This window comes from Coffea eugenioides, chromosome 2 (assembly GCF_003713205.1).
Source record: "Coffea eugenioides isolate CCC68of chromosome 2, Ceug_1.0, whole genome shotgun sequence".
Lineage (NCBI taxonomy): Eukaryota > Viridiplantae > Streptophyta > Magnoliopsida > Gentianales > Rubiaceae > Coffea > Coffea eugenioides.
This window is the reverse complement of record NC_040036.1, coordinates 5556300-5575154: the sequence shown is the minus strand read 5'-3', so window position 1 is coordinate 5575154 and position 18855 is coordinate 5556300. Positions and strand designations below refer to the sequence as shown.

Below are 18855 nucleotides of genomic sequence, written 5' to 3'. Positions count from 1 at the left end.
TTTTTTCTTTTTTTTTTGGGAATTCAATTATTTTTTCTTACCATAATCTAACATATTCTACAGAAATGAAGAGATTAAAAAGGATGTGTAAGAGGCAGGGAAGCCTAAAAAAGCTATTTAAGGGGTTAGTAGATATACAAGTCTGTCATATAGGGAAGATGAGCCTCTTTTAATCCTCATATTGGAGTTAAACCAAACATTGGTGTGCCATCTTTTATTCTTGCACATAAGTTTTGGAAAAATTTCCTCAAAAAAAAAAAAGTTTTGGGAGAATGATATTAAATTGTACGCCTAATGGATAGTGTTTTCTTTTTTTATTTTTTTTGGACTCAATTATTAATTTTTTTTGCCGCAACGATAATATTCTTATAATCTAATATATTCTATTCTATAGGAATGAGAAGTCTAAAAAGACTGTGTACGGGGCAATGGGGTCTAAAAATATCCTATAAGGGGTTATAACCTAATTAGACCTGCAAACGAATCGAGCCGCTCACGTCGAGTTCGAGCTGGCTCGAGTCGAACTCGAACTCAAAATATTAAGCTCGTTAGCTCGCTCGGCTCGCGAGCTAGAGTATAAATATATATATATATATATATATATTTTAAATTTTTTTTTTAAGTATATATATATATATATTTTTTATTTTAAGTATATATATTTTTTATATTTTTTAAATTTTAATAGTAAAATTACATATATATCCTTAATATTTTATTATTTATTAAGGAAAAATATTATTTTATTTATTTTTTAAAAAATAAAATAATTATTTTTTATTTCTTCGAGCTTGAGCTCGAGTTTGAAACTGTCAGCTCGTCGAGCTCGAGCTCGAATTCGAGTTCAATGAAATTATGTCGAGACTCGGCTCGATTAGGCCAAACTCGACTTGATTCGGCTCGTTTGCAACCCTAAACCTAATCTATCATATTTTACAATAAAGAGACTGTGTAAATGGTGAGCCTAAAAAAATTGTATAAGGGACTAGTAGCTATGCAAATCCAATATACACAAAAGAGGAGTCTGGACTAGTAGATATGCAAACCCAATATATACGAAGGAGAAATCTAAATAAATTATGTAAATGGTTGGGGAGTCTAAAGAGACTATACAAAGAACTTAGTAGATATACAAAATCAACATACATAGAGTAGGAGTTTAAAGAAATTGCGTAAGGAACACTAGAACCTAAAGAAATTGTGTAAGGAACTAGTAGGTATACAAACTCGACTGAATCAAATGAGTGTTTGTACATATCTTTTGAATTTTTTCACTACAAATGTAAAGTGTAAGGGAGCCTAAAGAGGCTATATAAGGAACTTAGTAAATATACAAAATCAAGGGAGCCTAAAGAGGCTATATAAGGAACTTAGTAAATATACAAAATCAACATACACGGAGTAGGAGTTTAAACCTAAAGAAACTGGATAAGGAACTAGTAGATGTACAAATTCGACTGAATCAAATAAGTGTTTGTACATCTCTTTTGAATTTTTCCACTACAAACGGGATTCAAACCCCCAGCTTATAGTTCAAAGAGAGACTTAGTTCTTTTTAAGTGGGCACCAAAGCCAAGGTTGGTGGTTTTTGGGAACTCGATTATCGTGGGAGATTAGAATAATATGCCTTCCGACCGTTATAACGCTTGTTTCGGCTAATCCGCCTTTCACCTTTTACTCTGTAACGCTTGCAAACAAAGAAAGAAATCTATTCACCTGAGTTTGCTGTTGAAGTCCAACATTACGCCGACTTTCGCATTTTATCCATTCCACGAGGGGGCGCTTTCCACCATACGTTTCATACACAGAGATTCAGGATTTGGAAAATGGGTTTGCTGATAGGTGCTCTGGTTAAAATTGAAAAGAGGTCTCAAGTGTTAATTTTATTATAAAAATATAATTAATTTGAAAATGTGTGTAGATATGGAAAATGTGGTTTGTGTACGTTCATACGACAAGTTAAATTTAATATAAACGTGTTAATAATAAATAAGCATCCGTTAGAGAACTTCTTTGTAAAGAAATGAAAAGGAGTTCCGAACAATTACTACTATTTCTTATTTAAATTTTTTTTTCGGTTGAGTTTCATGATTTTTTTCCCAAATGCCCTTCTATTAACCACTCAATTTTCTATTTCTGTTAAAGGGTAGGTGCGTTATTTTCCATCACACAAATCCCCACAAAAGCAATTATGCATTGCTTATGTATTATCTTTTGAATGTAAAAAAAAATAAATAGGAAATACAAGTGAATCCGTGCAGTTATTCATTTTCTTGCGCAGCATCAATCAAGTTGCAATTGTGATCCCTCTAGCATTACTTATTTTGTAACCAATACACGCTAATAGTACCTTTTTTAATACATCAATTGCGACCTCAAACGGTATTCTATTCAAATAAATAAACCAATGCATTGAGTTACTTCGAAAATTAAACTATTTGGTTATTGGTTTTCTCTTTGTTCGCCTAAATCACATTTAATCTAATATGTGAATGCATAAATTTGTATTTGTTGCCCGCTTTACATGCGCGCTCATGTGTGCGTGCGTCCGCGTGTGTTTAATTAACTTTATTTTTTAACATATTTAACCTTTAAACCTCATCTTAACGTCGTGGATCCTTGATTATTTGGTGGAGAGGTGGAAGAATAAACAATACAATTCTACAATTCCAAAATCGATTACCAACCCAAATGGTAATAGGTAACACAAATCGAAAAGGAGGAACTTGATTCATCCCTGGGCAGAAACAATCAAAGGCTCAAAAACATGACACTAATTTGCTTGTGAGCTTGAGAGTTTGGGCTTAAAGGGACCCAATGCAACAATAATGAGGAAGCAAATTCCGTTTCCGACACGTGCTCGCCTCCATTTTTACAATAAGGACTGGAACAGTTGGGCCGGCCTAAGTTTACACCCCCCCCGGGCTAGCAGTTATCAACGAGGGCTGTTCTTTTAAAAGGATTAAGCCCATTATCCCAAGGCTGAGCCCGTAGATTACAGCCAATTTATACGTATGAGTTATGACCACCCAGGGCTTTGTAGACTCCTTTGTTTGGAATAGGGATGTAATTGAACTGAACTACTCGCGAATTGGAATTCGACTTACATTTGGCTTTGACCGAGTGCGAGTCGAGTTTGAATGACTCGATTGTGTACTTCGATTCGAGTTCGAGTATTATTTTTTCAGACTCGAAGGCTCGTCGAGCTTTATTGAGCATCAAGTAATTAATTAAAATTATATATTTAATTATTACATTTTCCCTTTTTTAGACTTGATAGTTGTATAAATTACTAGAATATTGGCTATGGCTTTAAAATATTTATAGGTCATACAGTCATTTCACATCGAAAAAAAATAATTTGCTAGGTAAAAGATTAAAATTGAGTATTTCTAAAACAAGACAAGGATATCGAGCTCGAGTACTTGATTCGAGCTTGATACTCGCAAGAAAATCGAACATAATCGAATCGATTTCAAGTATTCGAATAATTGTTCAAGCTCGAGCTCGAGCTCCATTTCTGCTACTCGTTCGAGATCGAGTAGTGCTTTCCTAGTGTCGAGTCAAGCTCAAATACCACGATACTCGAGCTCGATTTGACTCGATTACAGCCCTGGTTTGGAGCTTAGAAAAGAATTGAGAGGCGCACCTACTCTTGCCTGTGCAACATTTCAATCCTACCCTTGGCCACTTCTTAGGGGAAGCTTCCGAATGAAATGGTATTGGTATGCTGGCAAATGCGTTGATTGTCTCCTTCCTTCTGACCTGCATGTTTGTCGCTTCTTCCATTTTGTACATTCGCATACTAGTGGTACTAGTTAACATCTTTTTAAACTCTATAGATCGGGGTTCAAACTTCATATCGTCGGTTAAAATAATTTAGAGGCAGTGCAAAATGCATTAACTGGGAATTATTCACTGCATTCATATACAAAAGGGGTAGAATTGCTATTTTGGTCAGTTTTGGATGATAATTTTACAAAACTCTTTTATAAAGTGTAAGGGCAATTCATTTGTCATGTAGTAAAATACTAGGAGGCATAAACCGTGCTACGCACGGTGGGAAAAAGGATGGAGATGCCCAATTTAACAAAATAATTTATACTAATTCAAAATGGATAATTAGTGGATTGAATTAAATGTAATCAATCCCCACAAAATTTTTACCAAAAAAATAAAGGAAATACAGGCCAGACTATAAAGACAACCGGATTTCATCACTTATCAGGAAGTTTCATCACCCCATCAAGAACGTCGCCTATGGTTGGCACAGAACCGACTGCACTGACCCAACATCAATTCATTCCAGTATCATGTTTCTGTGGCTCAGGCCAGCATTGGATTTTATCTCCACTGGGAAAATTAAAAATCCAATCTCCAATCGCCACGTTTTAAACCATATTTGATCTTAAATTAATCAGGAAAACAGTAGTATTGGTTGAACATGCTAACAACCTCGGCTACTCCATGGAACACTTGCTATTATCCCATCCCTAAACGTTTCTACCTTCAAAATCTCCATTTTTCGAGCAATGCTTATTCCCTCTATTCCCCAGAAACGTTATTCACCAGGACCCCTCTGACACTTACAGCAACAAATAGTTGCAGCAAAGAACAGGAAATGAGAAAAAGCCCAAAAAACCCCCAGTACCCGTGTCAGAAAAAACCTCATTTTCACAAAGTTTTTACTCTTCCATTGAAACTCAGAGAACCCAGAAAAGAGAATATCTAGAAACAGCATATAGTGATTTAGAGATCCACTCGGGTATTTTTACAAACATGTGGTGGGTAGATTTGAAAGCTGCATTAGGGCAGAGAATTAACATGGAGGGTATTGCTTCTTCTGTTGGGATTGTGGCTAAAGATAAGCATTTGAAGAAGAAGAAGAAGACAACTTAGAGCTATAAGTAGTAATTGGAGAAGTAAAACGGTTCAAGTGGTCGGGTTGGTTATAAGAATCGGACCTTTTCTTGGGCAGCGAGGGCGAGTTTGTCGGAAGCGTCGGAAAGGGAGGCATCGAGGGACTGAAGGTCGGCGATGATGGCGTCCTTCTCGGTGAGCTTGTGACGGAGAACCGACGCCTCTGGTTCGAGGAAAAATAGCAACTCTAGGCTAAAAAATGCAGAGAGAGGCACAACGAAGCACGATCCAAACGGCGGAGGAGGAGGTGATCCAAACGGGTGGCAAGATCGAACCTTTCCCGAGAGCAAAACAAGAGCCAGTTGAAAAAAGAAATAAAGGAAAAAAAATAGGGGAAGCTAACAGAGAAGACCGCACCTCAACGTAAAGGAAGAACAACGGAAAGGGAGGCATCGAGGGACTGAAGGTCGGCGATGATGGCGTCCTTCTCGGTGAGCTTGTGACGGAGAACCGACGCCTCTGGTTCGAGGAAAAATAGCAACTCTAGGCTAAAAAATGCAGAGAGAGGCACAACGAAGCACGATCCAAACGGCGGAGGAGGAGGTGATCCAAACGGGTGGCAAGATCGAACCTTTCCCGAGAGCAAAACAAGAGCCAGTTGAAAAAAGAAATAAAGGAAAAAAAATAGGGGAAGCTAACAGAGAAGACCGCACCTCAACGTAAAGGAAGAACAAGGAAACTTACAACGGAGGAGGAGGAGGAAAATCGAACGCACCGCAGCTGATCTGGACGACTGAGACCCAATGAAACGCGAGGGACAGAGGTTCGATGGTCCTTGCGCATCTGGAGAAGGGGAACAAAGAACAAAAACATCAGTTCCAGGCTAAAGATTCACGCAGAAAGCTAATGGGAAAAATTGCACCTCACCGGAAAAGAAGAAAAGGAAGAAGAAGAAAACTCACAACGGAGGAGAGCCAAATGCCTGGAACACAGCAACCCAAAGAACGCGAGAGACCGAGGCTCGCTGATACCTGCGTGGTTAGAAGATAACCGGTTAGCTCAACAGGCTCTCGTACCAAGGCTCAGAATAGTCAGATAAGCAACAGAGCAACATTGCCCAAAGAAAGAGAGAGAGAGAAGACAGTGGGAAGAAGAGGCAGACAACGCAGCAGGAGGCACATGGGGTTTCGGTAGAGGAGAAGAGGCGCGCGATGCGCGAAGAAAACAACGTCTCAATCACATGCACGGCACGTGAGAGGACGACGAAAAACTCCAGGTCATCAGAGCTCTTCGCTCTTTATCTACTTATGTTGAAAAGCTAGTGGCAAATATACCAAACATGAAACACGTAGATTTTCATTTAAAGCATCAAGAATTGTCCCACAAATGAAAATTTTAGTTAAGTACACCAGTAAATGTTAGTTAACAGAAAATGTAATTACTACTACGATTTTTATTGTTTTCATTCAAGGAAAAAATTCAACAACACCCAACACGGTAACTTTAATTACTATCACATTCATTAGACATAAGAATTAGTCATCAATATTACCTGCTAACCACCCGTCATTAAAATTAGCCATAATAGTTTAATGAGTTGGAATGGTAACTGCATCCTGAAAGTTTTATGCATTACCACTCGCACAAGTGTAAGCAACTTTGATTTAATGGCGGTTTATTACAGATTCTCAAAATTATGCTAAAATGGTAAGAAAAGGAATGACGACAAAATCTCATTAGTCTCCTCTCCAAAAACGCCTCCTCCTCACAAGGAAATAACACACTCAAGTCAAAGCGCTGGGTGGGCAGTCGGAGTTTTCCCACGCACGACTTTCTTGGCCTCTGACTTTTTCAACCACTTGCTTACATGCTCCTCCAATATGGTAATGTATATATATATATATATAATTTTTTCTTAAAAAAATTTTTGAAGCACATCTCAATCAGGCAGTGCCTAATGTACACCCATTAGACGGACTCAAAATTAGTCTTTAAATGGCCTAAGCTTTCCACCCCTATTAACTAGCATAAAACTGACGAGTGCCCTTAGCAGGAGCATATACAATACAAGCAACCAGCTCCTTTCTTGCACTCAATTCCAGGTTCTTGCAAACAAATCATAGGAACCCAAATTCATAATCCTCTCACAAAGGAAAAGAAAAAAAGGTTCAACAGAATCAGCTATACCTTTCAATTTATTGCAGATTTTGAGATGATGATGGCGGCCAAGTCAAACACACCGTACTCGCAGCTTACGACGCTAATTCTCTTCCTGTGCCTTGTTCTCTGCAAATCTTCATCAGCCAGACCACTAATTAATGACATGAATTCACAAAGTGTTGGGGCTGAAAAAGGCTCGCATCAGTTGATGAAGGGAGCACCTGCAACCGCAAGCCTAGGGAAGGTTGGAGGAATAGTTGGATTATTAGTCATGCAAGTGCTTCCCAAAGGGGCCACTCCCCCATCTGCACCAAGCCGAAGAAACAACGGCGTAATACAAACCTAGTCAGGATCGAACAACATGTATCTAGCCATGATCATAGGATGGATTGGCTGCTGATCATAACCATGCATGCCATGTTAATCAAGGCTTTCAGCTATATACAAATCTACTGCTACTTGCTTCAGTTGCTTGCTGCTGATCTCTCTCAGTGTTATCTCTGTCGCTTCTATATCCATTTCATTCTTTGAGTTTTCTCCCCTCCTCCTCTTCCTCGATCCTATCTTAATTAATTACTAGGCCGTGTTTTCCTTTTTCCAACTAGTAGTAGTAGCCAGTAATAGCGAAGTAGTTGCATGTAGCCTAGCAGCTATGCAGGAGTTATCAAAACGCAGTATGATTATCGGCTAATTCCATACATCAACAGTTAGTGCAATCGTCAATGTTTCATGGGGAAAGTTTTGCGTCTCATCATTCGTACATGGAATTTCATGTGTTTGACTGAATATACGCGTCGACGAATTAAAGATGTGAACACAGGAATGGAAATGTAACTGAAATTGAGCACCCCATTAATTCCGTTCCACCTTAGGTAAGTAGTTCTTTCTTTTGGCAAGGATTCTAATCAATCTTTGCACCATCAAACGACAATCTTGAGAGTTGTATTCCCATTCTTGCATACGATTTTTTTGAAGGAAAAGTCATCATACATTGGCATCTTCCATTAACTGCTTGGGAAAAATACATAAATGAATCAAGAAGAATGCCAACGTAGACAGCTCAACTCAACGAGGACGACAACTGAGGGGGACGCATGCTTTGGAGTTGTTAAGGCTTAATCAAGAACGAGCCAATCATAAAAATTGATTTCGAAGCTGTTGAGTCCACAAATCAGCAAAAGATGGCACCACCTACACATGGCATTATAGATGCTTTTCCAATTTTTTAATTCCCCGTGGTCAACTCATGTGAGAAGCATGGTTGGGCGACAGTTCTATTTTCTACGTATATACCAAACTTGAAAACCAATTGCAGTAGCATTATTTTGGGGGTGTGTTTTGAAGTGAGAGTAAATGCCTAGGAAAGTATATTTTTTTTTTCACCAATGAATTACGAAACACTTGGTACAAAAAAAAAAAGGAGTTTTTTTATCATTTTACCCCCTTAAACTATACCCCAACTATCAGTTTAGTCCATAACGTTAACTTTTAGTTACTCAACTCCTTGGACTAACAGTCAAACGAGACGGCATTTTATAATTCACGTGAAAAGACATGTTTAGATCCAACTTAAATATGAATGGACAAACATGCCCATGAGACCCTAAAAAAGAAATTTCATTCTCAAAAATGCCCTTTATGAAGTGGCAAGACGACAAAACAAAAAAATCGAAGCCACTTTTCTAATTTCTTCTTCGTCAGTATCAACCCAAATTCTCCCTCCTAAAAACCCTAGAAAGAAATCAAGTGTTTGACGACAGTAAATGTGGGGATACTAGTACATTTCAAATAAAAACATTAGAAGGGATTCCTCGTAAGTGTCCAAGGTCCTATAAGAACAAGAGTGCTAATGCAAGATGGTTAGCTCAAATGTTTGTTAGGGCCATTGCTGATGATCCATCTTTGAAAATTGAGGTATTTAAGAAAGCAATGAAGAAGAAATACAATGTTAATGTGGGTGACCAACAACTTTATAGGGCCAAGAGTAAAGCGAAAACAATGATTCAAGGTGAGCATAAACAACAATACTGGAGATTGATGGACTACTGTGCTACTTTAATACTTAAGAATCCGGGTTCAGTTGCTATTGTAGTGACCGAAAGATTTCCTGTGTATCAAAACCCCATCTTCAAAAGGATGTTTGTAATATTTTCTGCACAAAAAAAGGGGTTAGACATGCTCCTAGACGTGTTGTTTGTTTTGTCCTATTGAATAATGATATTATGTTGCTTTTTTTCTGGTTGGTTGGTGTCTTTTAAGGTAGCAGAATGACTATTTATCTTTTGTTTCAGGACAATTAGACACTTAATGTAATGATGGTATTTTAATGTGATGATGTTGTTTTTAATGTAATGACTATTTATCTTTTGTTTCAGGACAATTAGACACTTAATGTAATGATGGTGTTTTTATGGCAAGTAGACAGTGGAAAAACATTTGTTATTGTAAATGCACCAGGTTGCTAAAGTTGATATTTTGAATTAATATGTGTAGACAAATATGATTTATACATGAAAAAAGTTCCGTTAGGTCTCCTTTTCAACTAATAATGTCTGGTTTCCAATTCCTTAATCTGTGAGAATTGCTTCCATTTGGAAAAACTCACATGTTCTTATAATTTGGAAAATTATGAAAAAGAAAAGACCACTGGAGAAAATTTTTTTAGTAACATATCACTTGTTAAAAAATAGACCTTATAATGGAATAACTATAAAATTTTCCTTCTAAGATTGTCTTTGCTCAATGACGTGCAAACAGGTTATGAAATTCCACACTTCAATATCATCATATTTGCAATGTCTTGAATTGCACAAAATAAGAAATTTTGTTAACAATTTAAGAAAATAGAGGAGAGAAAAGCCTTCTAATCCTTGTTTTATACTTAAAGCACGAGGGGAGGGTACTTTTGTCATAAAAGTTTTCACCAAACTTTTAGTTAGTTAGCAGGGCAATTTTTAAATGGGTTAATGGTCAATTATCTACTTTGACTTAACTGATGGACTTAAATGACTAAAAATTAACGTTAGGAACTAAACTAATAGTTGGGGCATAATTTAAGAGGGTAAACTGATAAAAAGCCAAAAAAAGAAGAGGATAGTTTTGTGCACGAAGAAATTTACCGTTCTGATTTATAAATAATTACCAAAATTTTTGACGACAGAATGATAGAATTAAGGACATGAAGATTTATCGATACATACATAATGATAATTACGCTAAACTAAACTCGCATATAATGAGATTTTTTTTTTCTTTATAGTAAACATCTAATGAGATGTCAATTGAGAATCTCTAATTGTGAGTATCTATTTCGACCATTAGATTAAAGTTTCATTTCTCAATCGATCCTATTAACAATACTTTTTTTCCCTTTTTTTGTTTTTGTAATATTTATGTAAACCAGCGAACTTCATTAATAGGAACAAGTAAGAAAAGCACATGAGCACAAAGGTAATGAAGTTCATTAAATTCTCCTGTACATCAATCAAAAATTCTGAATTCTGCTGTACATTTGAAAAAAAAAAATAATTTACTTGGCAATATATAGTCAAGCGAGATTAAAACGACAAGTGTCACTGTGTCAATTGTCCTTTGATAGGAAGATTAATCTACAGCCAATGATGCCACCACTGAAATAAAAATAAATGACTCCTAAGAATAACTTTTCATGCTGCTTAAAGCAAACAAGGAATTACAAAAGTCGAATGGCATATTTTACTTATTTTGACTCAATTTATCAATGTCCCTATAAGTTCCTTGTCGTGAACGAAAGGGATTACAAAACTTTGGTAATTGAAAATGATTTAGGAATAATATTTTAATAGTATCAATCATAGTTCCAAAAAAAAAAAATACACACATATATATATATATACCTATGTGTTTATATACATACACATATAGACACACACACATAATAAATCGAGTAAAAAGAAGAAGAGTTTGACGTCGTAGGCTCGTAGCTTGTCCTCCTCCTAGGCACTCTACCCTGTGATTTGTAAAAGAATCAAAGCAAATGATCATCCGTATCATGGGGGATCATCATCTTCTAAACCCATATTCTGGTTGCCATCGGCTCTTTTGTATAAGCAATGATTACGAACCAACCATTTTTGTCGAGCATCGAACCGACCAAAATCCAAATCAACATAAAGCTTCTGCACCATCAATATAGGGAAGCATAATAAGTTGTCAACCTCACAAATGATATGGAAGAAATCAAGAATAATCAACCATATTAGTAAGATTTAATACTGGTCTCTCCCAATGTTAAAATCAATATATTGCTCCAAGCATTCGCGAGTATAGTACCGTGTCAAATTCATAGGGATTTTTTTTTTTTTGTCAACACAGAGAGTGTCCCAACAGAGTGTCCCAATTTTCGGTCAGACTAAAAGGATATGCAAGAGTCCCGTCGAATGTCCAAGGAATTTTTCTTTTTAGGTACGTTCTAAGATGCTTAATTCAATATTAAAATTAGACAAAAGAGTCCGAAATTTTATCCAGACGAAGAAGCTAGAATGGAAGTGGGACCATGTCCAGTGTTATTGATTGTTCGCTAAATGGACGGTTATGCTAATGAAAGAATAGCGGATTTGAGAAATGCGAGCTGCTTGTAAAAGAAAAAATTAGCATCTTCCCCTTTTGGCATATTCTTTTACCAAACCAGAGGAAATATACTGTATTATTACTCATTTCACTACCTATGGTGTTGCAGAGCAGAGGCAGCTCAGCCATGGCGCCTGTACTTATAACAATCATGTATATGTACGTCATGTCGGTGATGATTGCTGCTAGAATGGTTCTACCAGTTCATCCTTATTCAAGAAGTCTAGTAAAACCCATCTCCAATATCTTTGATACTTCCAACTATGGCGTTTTTCAGCTCGATAACGGCTTGGCTCAAACTCCACAGATGGGGTACGACTTACATTCATCGTCATCTCTCTCTCTCTCTCTCTCTCTCTCTGGCATACATTTTAATTGGGTGATGACTGTTTCGTTTTCTTTTTTACAATTTTGCTTTTGGGATCCTGCAGGATGTATAAAGTCTGTAACTTGGCTTTTTGAATTTGAGATTCTGTAATTCCATGTGTTCGTTTTAACTGAGATTGAAATTGGGTTTTGCTTGTTTGACTGTGGCTTTTAGTAGTTTGATAATTCAAAGTACTACTTGCAATTAAGTTTATCTGTTGGGGTTTTCATTGTGTACTACTTGCATTTGGATTTTAGCTGTCCTTGTTAAAATAAATTGTAATCTGTTCTTCTAAGTTTTAATTTTGGATAAGATTTTGTTATTTTTACTCAAGTGTATGTGTGGCAGGTGGAATAGCTGGAATTTTTTTGCCTGCAACATCAATGAAACAGTCATCAAGGAAACAGGTGATGCTCTGACTTTGTTGTTAGATATGCTCGTGCATTAGATGGAAGGCCTAATTAAGCTTCCTTTTTTTTTTATGGTTCTTAGAAGCTTAAAAATTTGTTTCATGAAAACTAATGTTATTAAATCGAGATTGGGTTCCTTATGCGACCACAATAAAGAGATATAGGAGCTAATGTCATAAGGACAAAAAGATTTATAAGATCTTGTTCTATGGTAATCATAATGTCTTTGATGTGCGTTACATCAATGATGCTTCCAAGAATCTGACAAAGTAGTCTGGTTTAATTTGGATGGGAAGCTGAAAATGACAGGCTCAAACTTATCGTCCCATGTTTTTCATCAAGTAGCGTTGGATCTTGCCACACTTTCCCTTTTCTTTCATTGTCTTGAGGAGCATGCACGCTTTAGAGAAACACATGCTTGTGTAATCTGGTGCAACGCTGTAACTTGTTTTTCCATCCTATGCATATGCTTCCAATAGATCTCTGCTTCAGGGGTTGATGTTTGCTACATGCATGCACTAGCTGCTGCTCGCTTACAGATCTATTGACTAGTGGAGCTACACATATATGTTAATGTTTCTGTTGTATTTTTCTTTCTTTGGGGCCAAAAGAAGTTCACCTTACCCTTATAATTCTGACAGCCATATTTTCTGATACCGGACCCTTACTCTTTGAATAGCTGACACATATTACTCTCTTTTACAGCGGATGCACTGATCTCCACTGGTTTAGCTGGCCTAGGTTATAACTACGTTAATATAGGTATTGATGTCATATGTTTCCCTGACTGGCCATGTAATCACATATGGACTATAGAAGTACTGAGTATCATTTACCGCAGATGATTGCTGGTCCAGCTGGGCTCGAAACTTGAAGGTCAGTTCAACGATTTCTTAAACTCGTCCTTTGTTGAAGTCCTTTTCTGTTAAAGAAGACAATGATATTTCTCTAGTTATAAAATGCTTCTAAGAAGTTGTTCAGGCTGCAATCTTTGAGATGGCATGCTGAAGAGGTTGAAGTAACTGCTGTTGGCACAATTGTTTGTTTGATCAATTATAGCAAATTTAGTGTTAAATCAAAGGTTAATTGTGGAGATGGTTGTGCAGGGTCAGTTGGTTCCTGATCCTAAAACTTTCCCATCAGGAATCAAAGCTCTTGCAGATTATGTGCATGCGAAAGGGCTCAAGCTTGGTATCTATTCTGATGCAGGGTAGGACCAATTTACTCAGAACTGGTCAGAATGGTTATAATTAGACATAGTTATACAATCACTTTTCCCTGTAAACCATGACATCCTGCTGCAGTCAACATCTGTTTCTCTTCTTACTGATTGGAGCAACTAAAATGTGTAGAGTTTTTACTTGTCAAGTTCGACCTGGATCACTATACCATGAAAATGATGATGCAGCTCTCTTTGCATCTTGGGTTAGTTTCTATTTATCGTTGAATAACTCTCATCTTATAATTTTTGAGTCTGAGAAGTCTGTTCCACTGAAGTCATCTACTCTTTTCTAGTATAATTTGGATTTTTTTTTTCGATGTTGAACTGTGCTTTCTAAGAACTTAAGGCAATATACCATGAGTTTACTCCTGAAATCTATTTCTGCTTTGGGATGGATTTTTTTATTTATTTATTTTTCAAATCGGACTCAGGTTAGTATCATAACCCCAAACATAAGAACATGTTATTTTCATAGTAGATTTACCTATAGTAAGCACTGTTATCCACAGAAGATATGTACCGTAATTGAGCCTCTTGGTGTAGACGTATATTGGATTGCTGGTAGCGAAGGACATAAATCTCTTAGTTTACTATTTTATTACATTCTGCTGTCCGATACAGGTATATGGGCTTCAGATAAGTTAGGAAATTTACCAAGTCTGACCAGTATTTCAAATTTTGATATGTGCATTCACAGGAGTCTCATATACTTTTTTACCCTCTATCTAAATGCTACACAACTTTGGTGGCAGTATTGACAATCTTGTATTGTCTGATAAATTTTGTTTTACCTGGAGTCATAGCAGATGTAAAGCTATTGTTTAATTTGTTAAGAAAATAATGGTTTGATGGAAATTTGAGGTACGTGTGGGTTGGAATAGAGCGTGTGGTAGTAGGGCTGGTCAAGCCACTTAGGGGATGATAAGAGCTTCGGTTTAATTAGTGGGAAGGATGCAGGTAGTGATGGTTGTGAATTTTGGTCAATATCTGCCTTGCCATCTTGAAACAGTGTGTTCCACTGCTGCTTAATAATTTCAATACATGAGTTCCAATTGTAGATAAACAACTTGTTTGGATCTTTTGAAATCTATAAATTTAAGCTGCTACCTTGTGTGTCACATTGTCTGTTGTACAGGATGTGGATTATTTAAAGTATGACAACTGCTTCAACTTGGGTATCCAGCCAAAAGAAAGGTTATAATCTTTCCCATGTTAATGTGAATCTTATTGCTCAATGTCCATAGTTTGACCCATGTGCTTATTTCTTGATTGCCAGATACCCGCCAATGCGAGATGCCCTAAATGCAACTGGGCGAAAAATATTCTATTCTCTTTGTGAATGGTAATCTTCTATCTCTTTTGCTTGTTTCTCCAGTATACAATTCCCAAATTCAAGCCTCCGGATATTGATAATGGATTTTACTTAAATTGTACATATGGCAGGGGCGTTGATGATCCTGCTCTGTGGGCTGGCAAAGTTGGAAATAGCTGGCGTACAACAGATGACATCAATGATTCATGGGCAAGGTTTTGTAATTTAAGCATCTTTCTCTTAGCTGGACTGAAAGAATTTCTTGAAAGGATGATAGTATAAAACCTTCAAGTTAAATAAAGGCAATACTTTTCTTTCAAATGCTTTTTTCCCTGTTTCTAAATCAAGTTGAGTTACAATAACTGCTATCTCATTGCCATGCAGTATATCATTAATGGCATTTACTAAATGTTACCTATTTAATTGAACAACGCCATGAATAGAAGTTTTCTGCCAATTGTATTGAATAAAGCTTTAGATGTCGCTTTCAACAATATCACTTTGTATTTAGATGCTAAAGTTTTCAACTTTTCAACCACTATTACTTAATTAAGTTCCACCTGCTAAATTAACATGATTTACAAGCATCTACTTGAGAAAACAAAGTTTGAGAGTTGGTCCTAAAGCTGCTTGAGCCTATGGTTTCTCTGATGTAATTGTATAAGAAGATAGCTAGAAAAACATGGGCATGGATGATCTCTAATTGCTCTTCCATCTTCATGCATTTATAGTAACTGCCTCCAACCAAAAATTATGCTGACAAGCTTGTAATGTTTTCTATTCCAGCATGACTAGTATTGCTGATCTAAATGACAAGTGGGCTGCTTATGCTGGTCCTGGTGGATGGAATGGTAAGAATGTGTAGCTTTGTCTGATGAATGTTAACGTAGCCTTTATGGTCTGATTTTCAGTTTCTTACACAATCGCTTGATCTTCTGTCAGACCCTGATATGTTAGAGGTTGGGAATGGGGGAATGACTTGCCAGGAGTATCGAGCACATTTTAGCATTTGGGCTTTGATGAAGGTGCTCTTTTACCAAAATTTCACACCTCTTGGCAACTTATATTTTGTTTTACTTGCAATATAACTGTGATTGTTTAATAAAACTGAGTTTAGTGTTGCTTTTAGTTTTCCTTTTCATTGGCTCATTGCCCATTCTGTATACCAGGTAGATCTCAAAATATTTTACTGGTGAACTAACCTTTTCTATGCACATCCTTTTTACACTCAATTCTTTTAAAAATTTACTTTAGTTCCCTGCATGAATCTGACAATGGAAAGTAAATTGCTTGAGTGCAGGCTCCTCTTTTGGTTGGTTGTGATGTGAGAAATATGACCTCTGAAACATTTGAAATTCTGAGCAATGAAGAGGTTATTGCTGTAAATCAAGGTAAAATGTCTTAATTGACGGTTTTTCTAGCTTGCTTCTGTCTGTGATTGTAATGAAACAGGTTTGAAAACTGAGTTGCTTACTGGAATAAGTTTGCACTGCTTGGCAAAGACATCTCAACTTGATGTCTTTGAAAGAATAATCTTGATTGTTTCTCTCTGCAGACTCACTTGGGGTTCAGGGAAGGAAAGTTTACGTTTCTGGAACAGATGGATGTGAACAGGTGTTATTCTCTTTTGCTTTTATGTTCTTCCTTTCTCTTTGGCTGCGTTTTTCTTTTTCCTACACTTTCAGTTGTATGTATCCATAAAAGTAGTCTGACTATTAGAATGGCTGTATTTTTTAACTGGATCAACTTTTGGGATTGTAGCGAGTTTTGAATTGAAGACAAAGTTGGTATGGATACTTTATAGCCAGACTAGGAAGAAAGGAAAGTGTGTAATCCGCTTTTATGAGGGATCTGTGCCTCAGTAGCCATGTTTGGTTTCAATGGGACTATTCTGAAAGACAACATAACAAGTTAGGTTCTAATTTTGTAAGCTGTGATTGATGTGGAGAATCTGTGGTTTTCTACATCATCATTTGACTGTTGAGTGAAGTCCAAATGGGTTCAGGACAGTTAGGCTATATGGTTTTCTTCTTTTAGCATCAATTCAAACTTCCATTTTGGAACTGCCAAAAACGAAAAGTACAAGCCTTTTTCTGGACTGAATTCAAGGAGTTATTAAAATTTTTGAGCCTGCAGAAAAGAGTAACATGAATCAGTTGACACGTGAAGCAGCACAATGGTTCTCTCTGCAGTTATGAAAGGAGAGAGCCATTAATTCTGGAAATGGAAACTCTCCCTAAGGGCAAGAAGTGATAATTGTATGTTTATTCTATGCGCTTTGCAAAGAAGGTATATGGTTATTTTCTTATTGGGCTTGCTCAACTTTCAGAACTTAATTGTCACGAGGGGGTGTCAGGCTACAGTCTGTCTTGCTTCATGCCACTGGTTAACTTTTCATCCATAGTTGTAATGTCCTTCTAGATGTGTTTCTTTGAGTGCAAAATTGATGTTTCTTGAGAGATGGGTGAACTGAAACTGAATTTGTGAGAACAATTATAAAGGTTCTGTCTATTTTAAGAGTAATTGTCTTTTTGTCTTTTTCTGGGTGGGAGGCATTTGTGGTGCAAACAAATCTTTGTCTGCTAAAGTATGCCATGACTACATTCTGTTACATACAATACATATAAATGTGCCCACAGAGATATATTTCTCTTACCAGGTTTGGGCTGGCCCTTTATCTGAGCAACGTGTGGTTGTTGTTCTATGGAATCGATGTTCAAAAGTTGCAACTATTATGGCTGGATGGTTAGCATTGGGACTCGAATCTTCAACCCCTGTGTCTGTTAGAGATTTGTGGAAGGTGATTAATACTGGTACACTTAGACAAATAAGGCAATAATATCACTTACTTGAAACATATTCTTTTTAAGGTTTATCTTCCACACTTTTTAGTATTTTCTTGAGATTTGGTCCCTCTGTCACTTTTAAGTTGCTACGGCCTCTAAGGCCTTTTCAAGAAAGGAATTATATGCAGTTACTTAAGCCCCAAAATCAAGTTGGTTCTAGCTTTGCCTATTTCATAAAACTTAGTTGCAATTTAGAGAAGTGTGGGAACTTGTATAGATCACTGGAACGCTCATATCATATGCCTCTGCGATTCTCTGGTGGCTTTTTTTAAGTTGCAGGGTTCTAATATTTTGCCTCTGTTATTGACCGAATGCTAATGCAGAAAATGGATTCATGAATTTGAACCTTGTTATGTTTCTGAGTGCCATCAAAATATTGGAATTTAGTAGTTAGAACTGAAATATAACATCTTAGGAATCTTATATTCTTTTTTTTATCAGAGGTAACATGATCCAATTCTGTTAGTTGGAATGCATTTTGTTTCCATATTTACTTGGAATCTATTCTTCTGACTGATTGCAGCATGAAGTTGTTGCGGATAACAAGGTGGCTTCATTAAGTGCTCAAGTTGAAGCTCACGCATGTGAAATGTTCATTTTAACTCCTCAGACTACTACTAACTCTCAGATTCTGTAAAAGCTAGCAGAGTCATTGCATGGCTCAATCATATTAGCTGGTTGATGCCAGTAATTTGATGTACGACATGAAGAGGAATATCTGTATCTACTACCTGATGCTCCACCGTATTAGACACCCATCCATGTTGTCCTTGAGTGAATAAATTCATTTCTCTGTACGAAGTTGATGGACAAGTTGGTCAATATTACCTTCATAATCATCATTCTTTTTTGATTTTTTTTTTGGTTGGGGAGGGGGGGGGGGGGGGGGGGTGGCTAGTGTCAACGAAATTCATCCATCATTTTTGCTCCAACGTATGCATTCTGATCAAGTTATTAGTAGATGGTCTATACATAAGTTCATAATTCTCTGCGTAGTTCAGTAATATACTCCAACCTTGACCGTATCACGGTACAAGGAAGTTGCGTTGGTAAATTATAAAAGAAACTAA

General features: G+C 36.8%; 1 protein-coding gene across 2 annotated transcripts; it reads left to right on the top strand.

Moving 5' to 3' along the window:
* The first annotated feature begins 11588 nt into the window (after nucleotides 1-11588).
* On the top strand, nucleotides 11589-18624 carry LOC113761120 (alpha-galactosidase 3). Of its 2 annotated transcripts, XM_027303968.1 has the most exons (15): nucleotides 11596-11940; nucleotides 12344-12402; nucleotides 13111-13167; nucleotides 13247-13281; nucleotides 13512-13615; nucleotides 13758-13830; nucleotides 14763-14821; nucleotides 14904-14969; nucleotides 15071-15154; nucleotides 15726-15790; nucleotides 15882-15964; nucleotides 16240-16330; nucleotides 16495-16553; nucleotides 17599-17739; nucleotides 18309-18624. In XM_027303968.1, the coding sequence occupies exons 1-15, from the start codon at nucleotides 11726-11728 to the stop codon at nucleotides 18420-18422; spliced, it is 1305 nt and encodes a 434-aa protein (XP_027159769.1). In that variant the 5' UTR covers nucleotides 11596-11725; the 3' UTR covers nucleotides 18423-18624. The 2 variants fall into 2 exon arrangements, with proteins under 2 accessions (XP_027159770.1, XP_027159769.1); XM_027303969.1 differs by lacking the exon at nucleotides 17599-17739 and having other exon boundaries at nucleotides 11589-11940.
* Nucleotides 18625-18855: the final 231 nt, after the last annotated feature.

Excerpts from the sequence above, each read along its gene's own strand:
- LOC113761120 (XM_027303968.1), top strand. The coding sequence starts at position 11,726 with ATGGTGTTGCAGAGCAGAGGCAGCTCAGCCATGGCGCCTGTACTTATA. Across the intron at positions 13,831-14,762 it reads CAGCTCTCTTTGCATCTTGG|GATGTGGATTATTTAAAGTA; the intron begins GTTAGTTTCTAT and ends TCTGTTGTACAG. Across the intron at positions 14,970-15,070 it reads TTCTATTCTCTTTGTGAATG|GGGCGTTGATGATCCTGCTC; the intron begins GTAATCTTCTAT and ends TACATATGGCAG.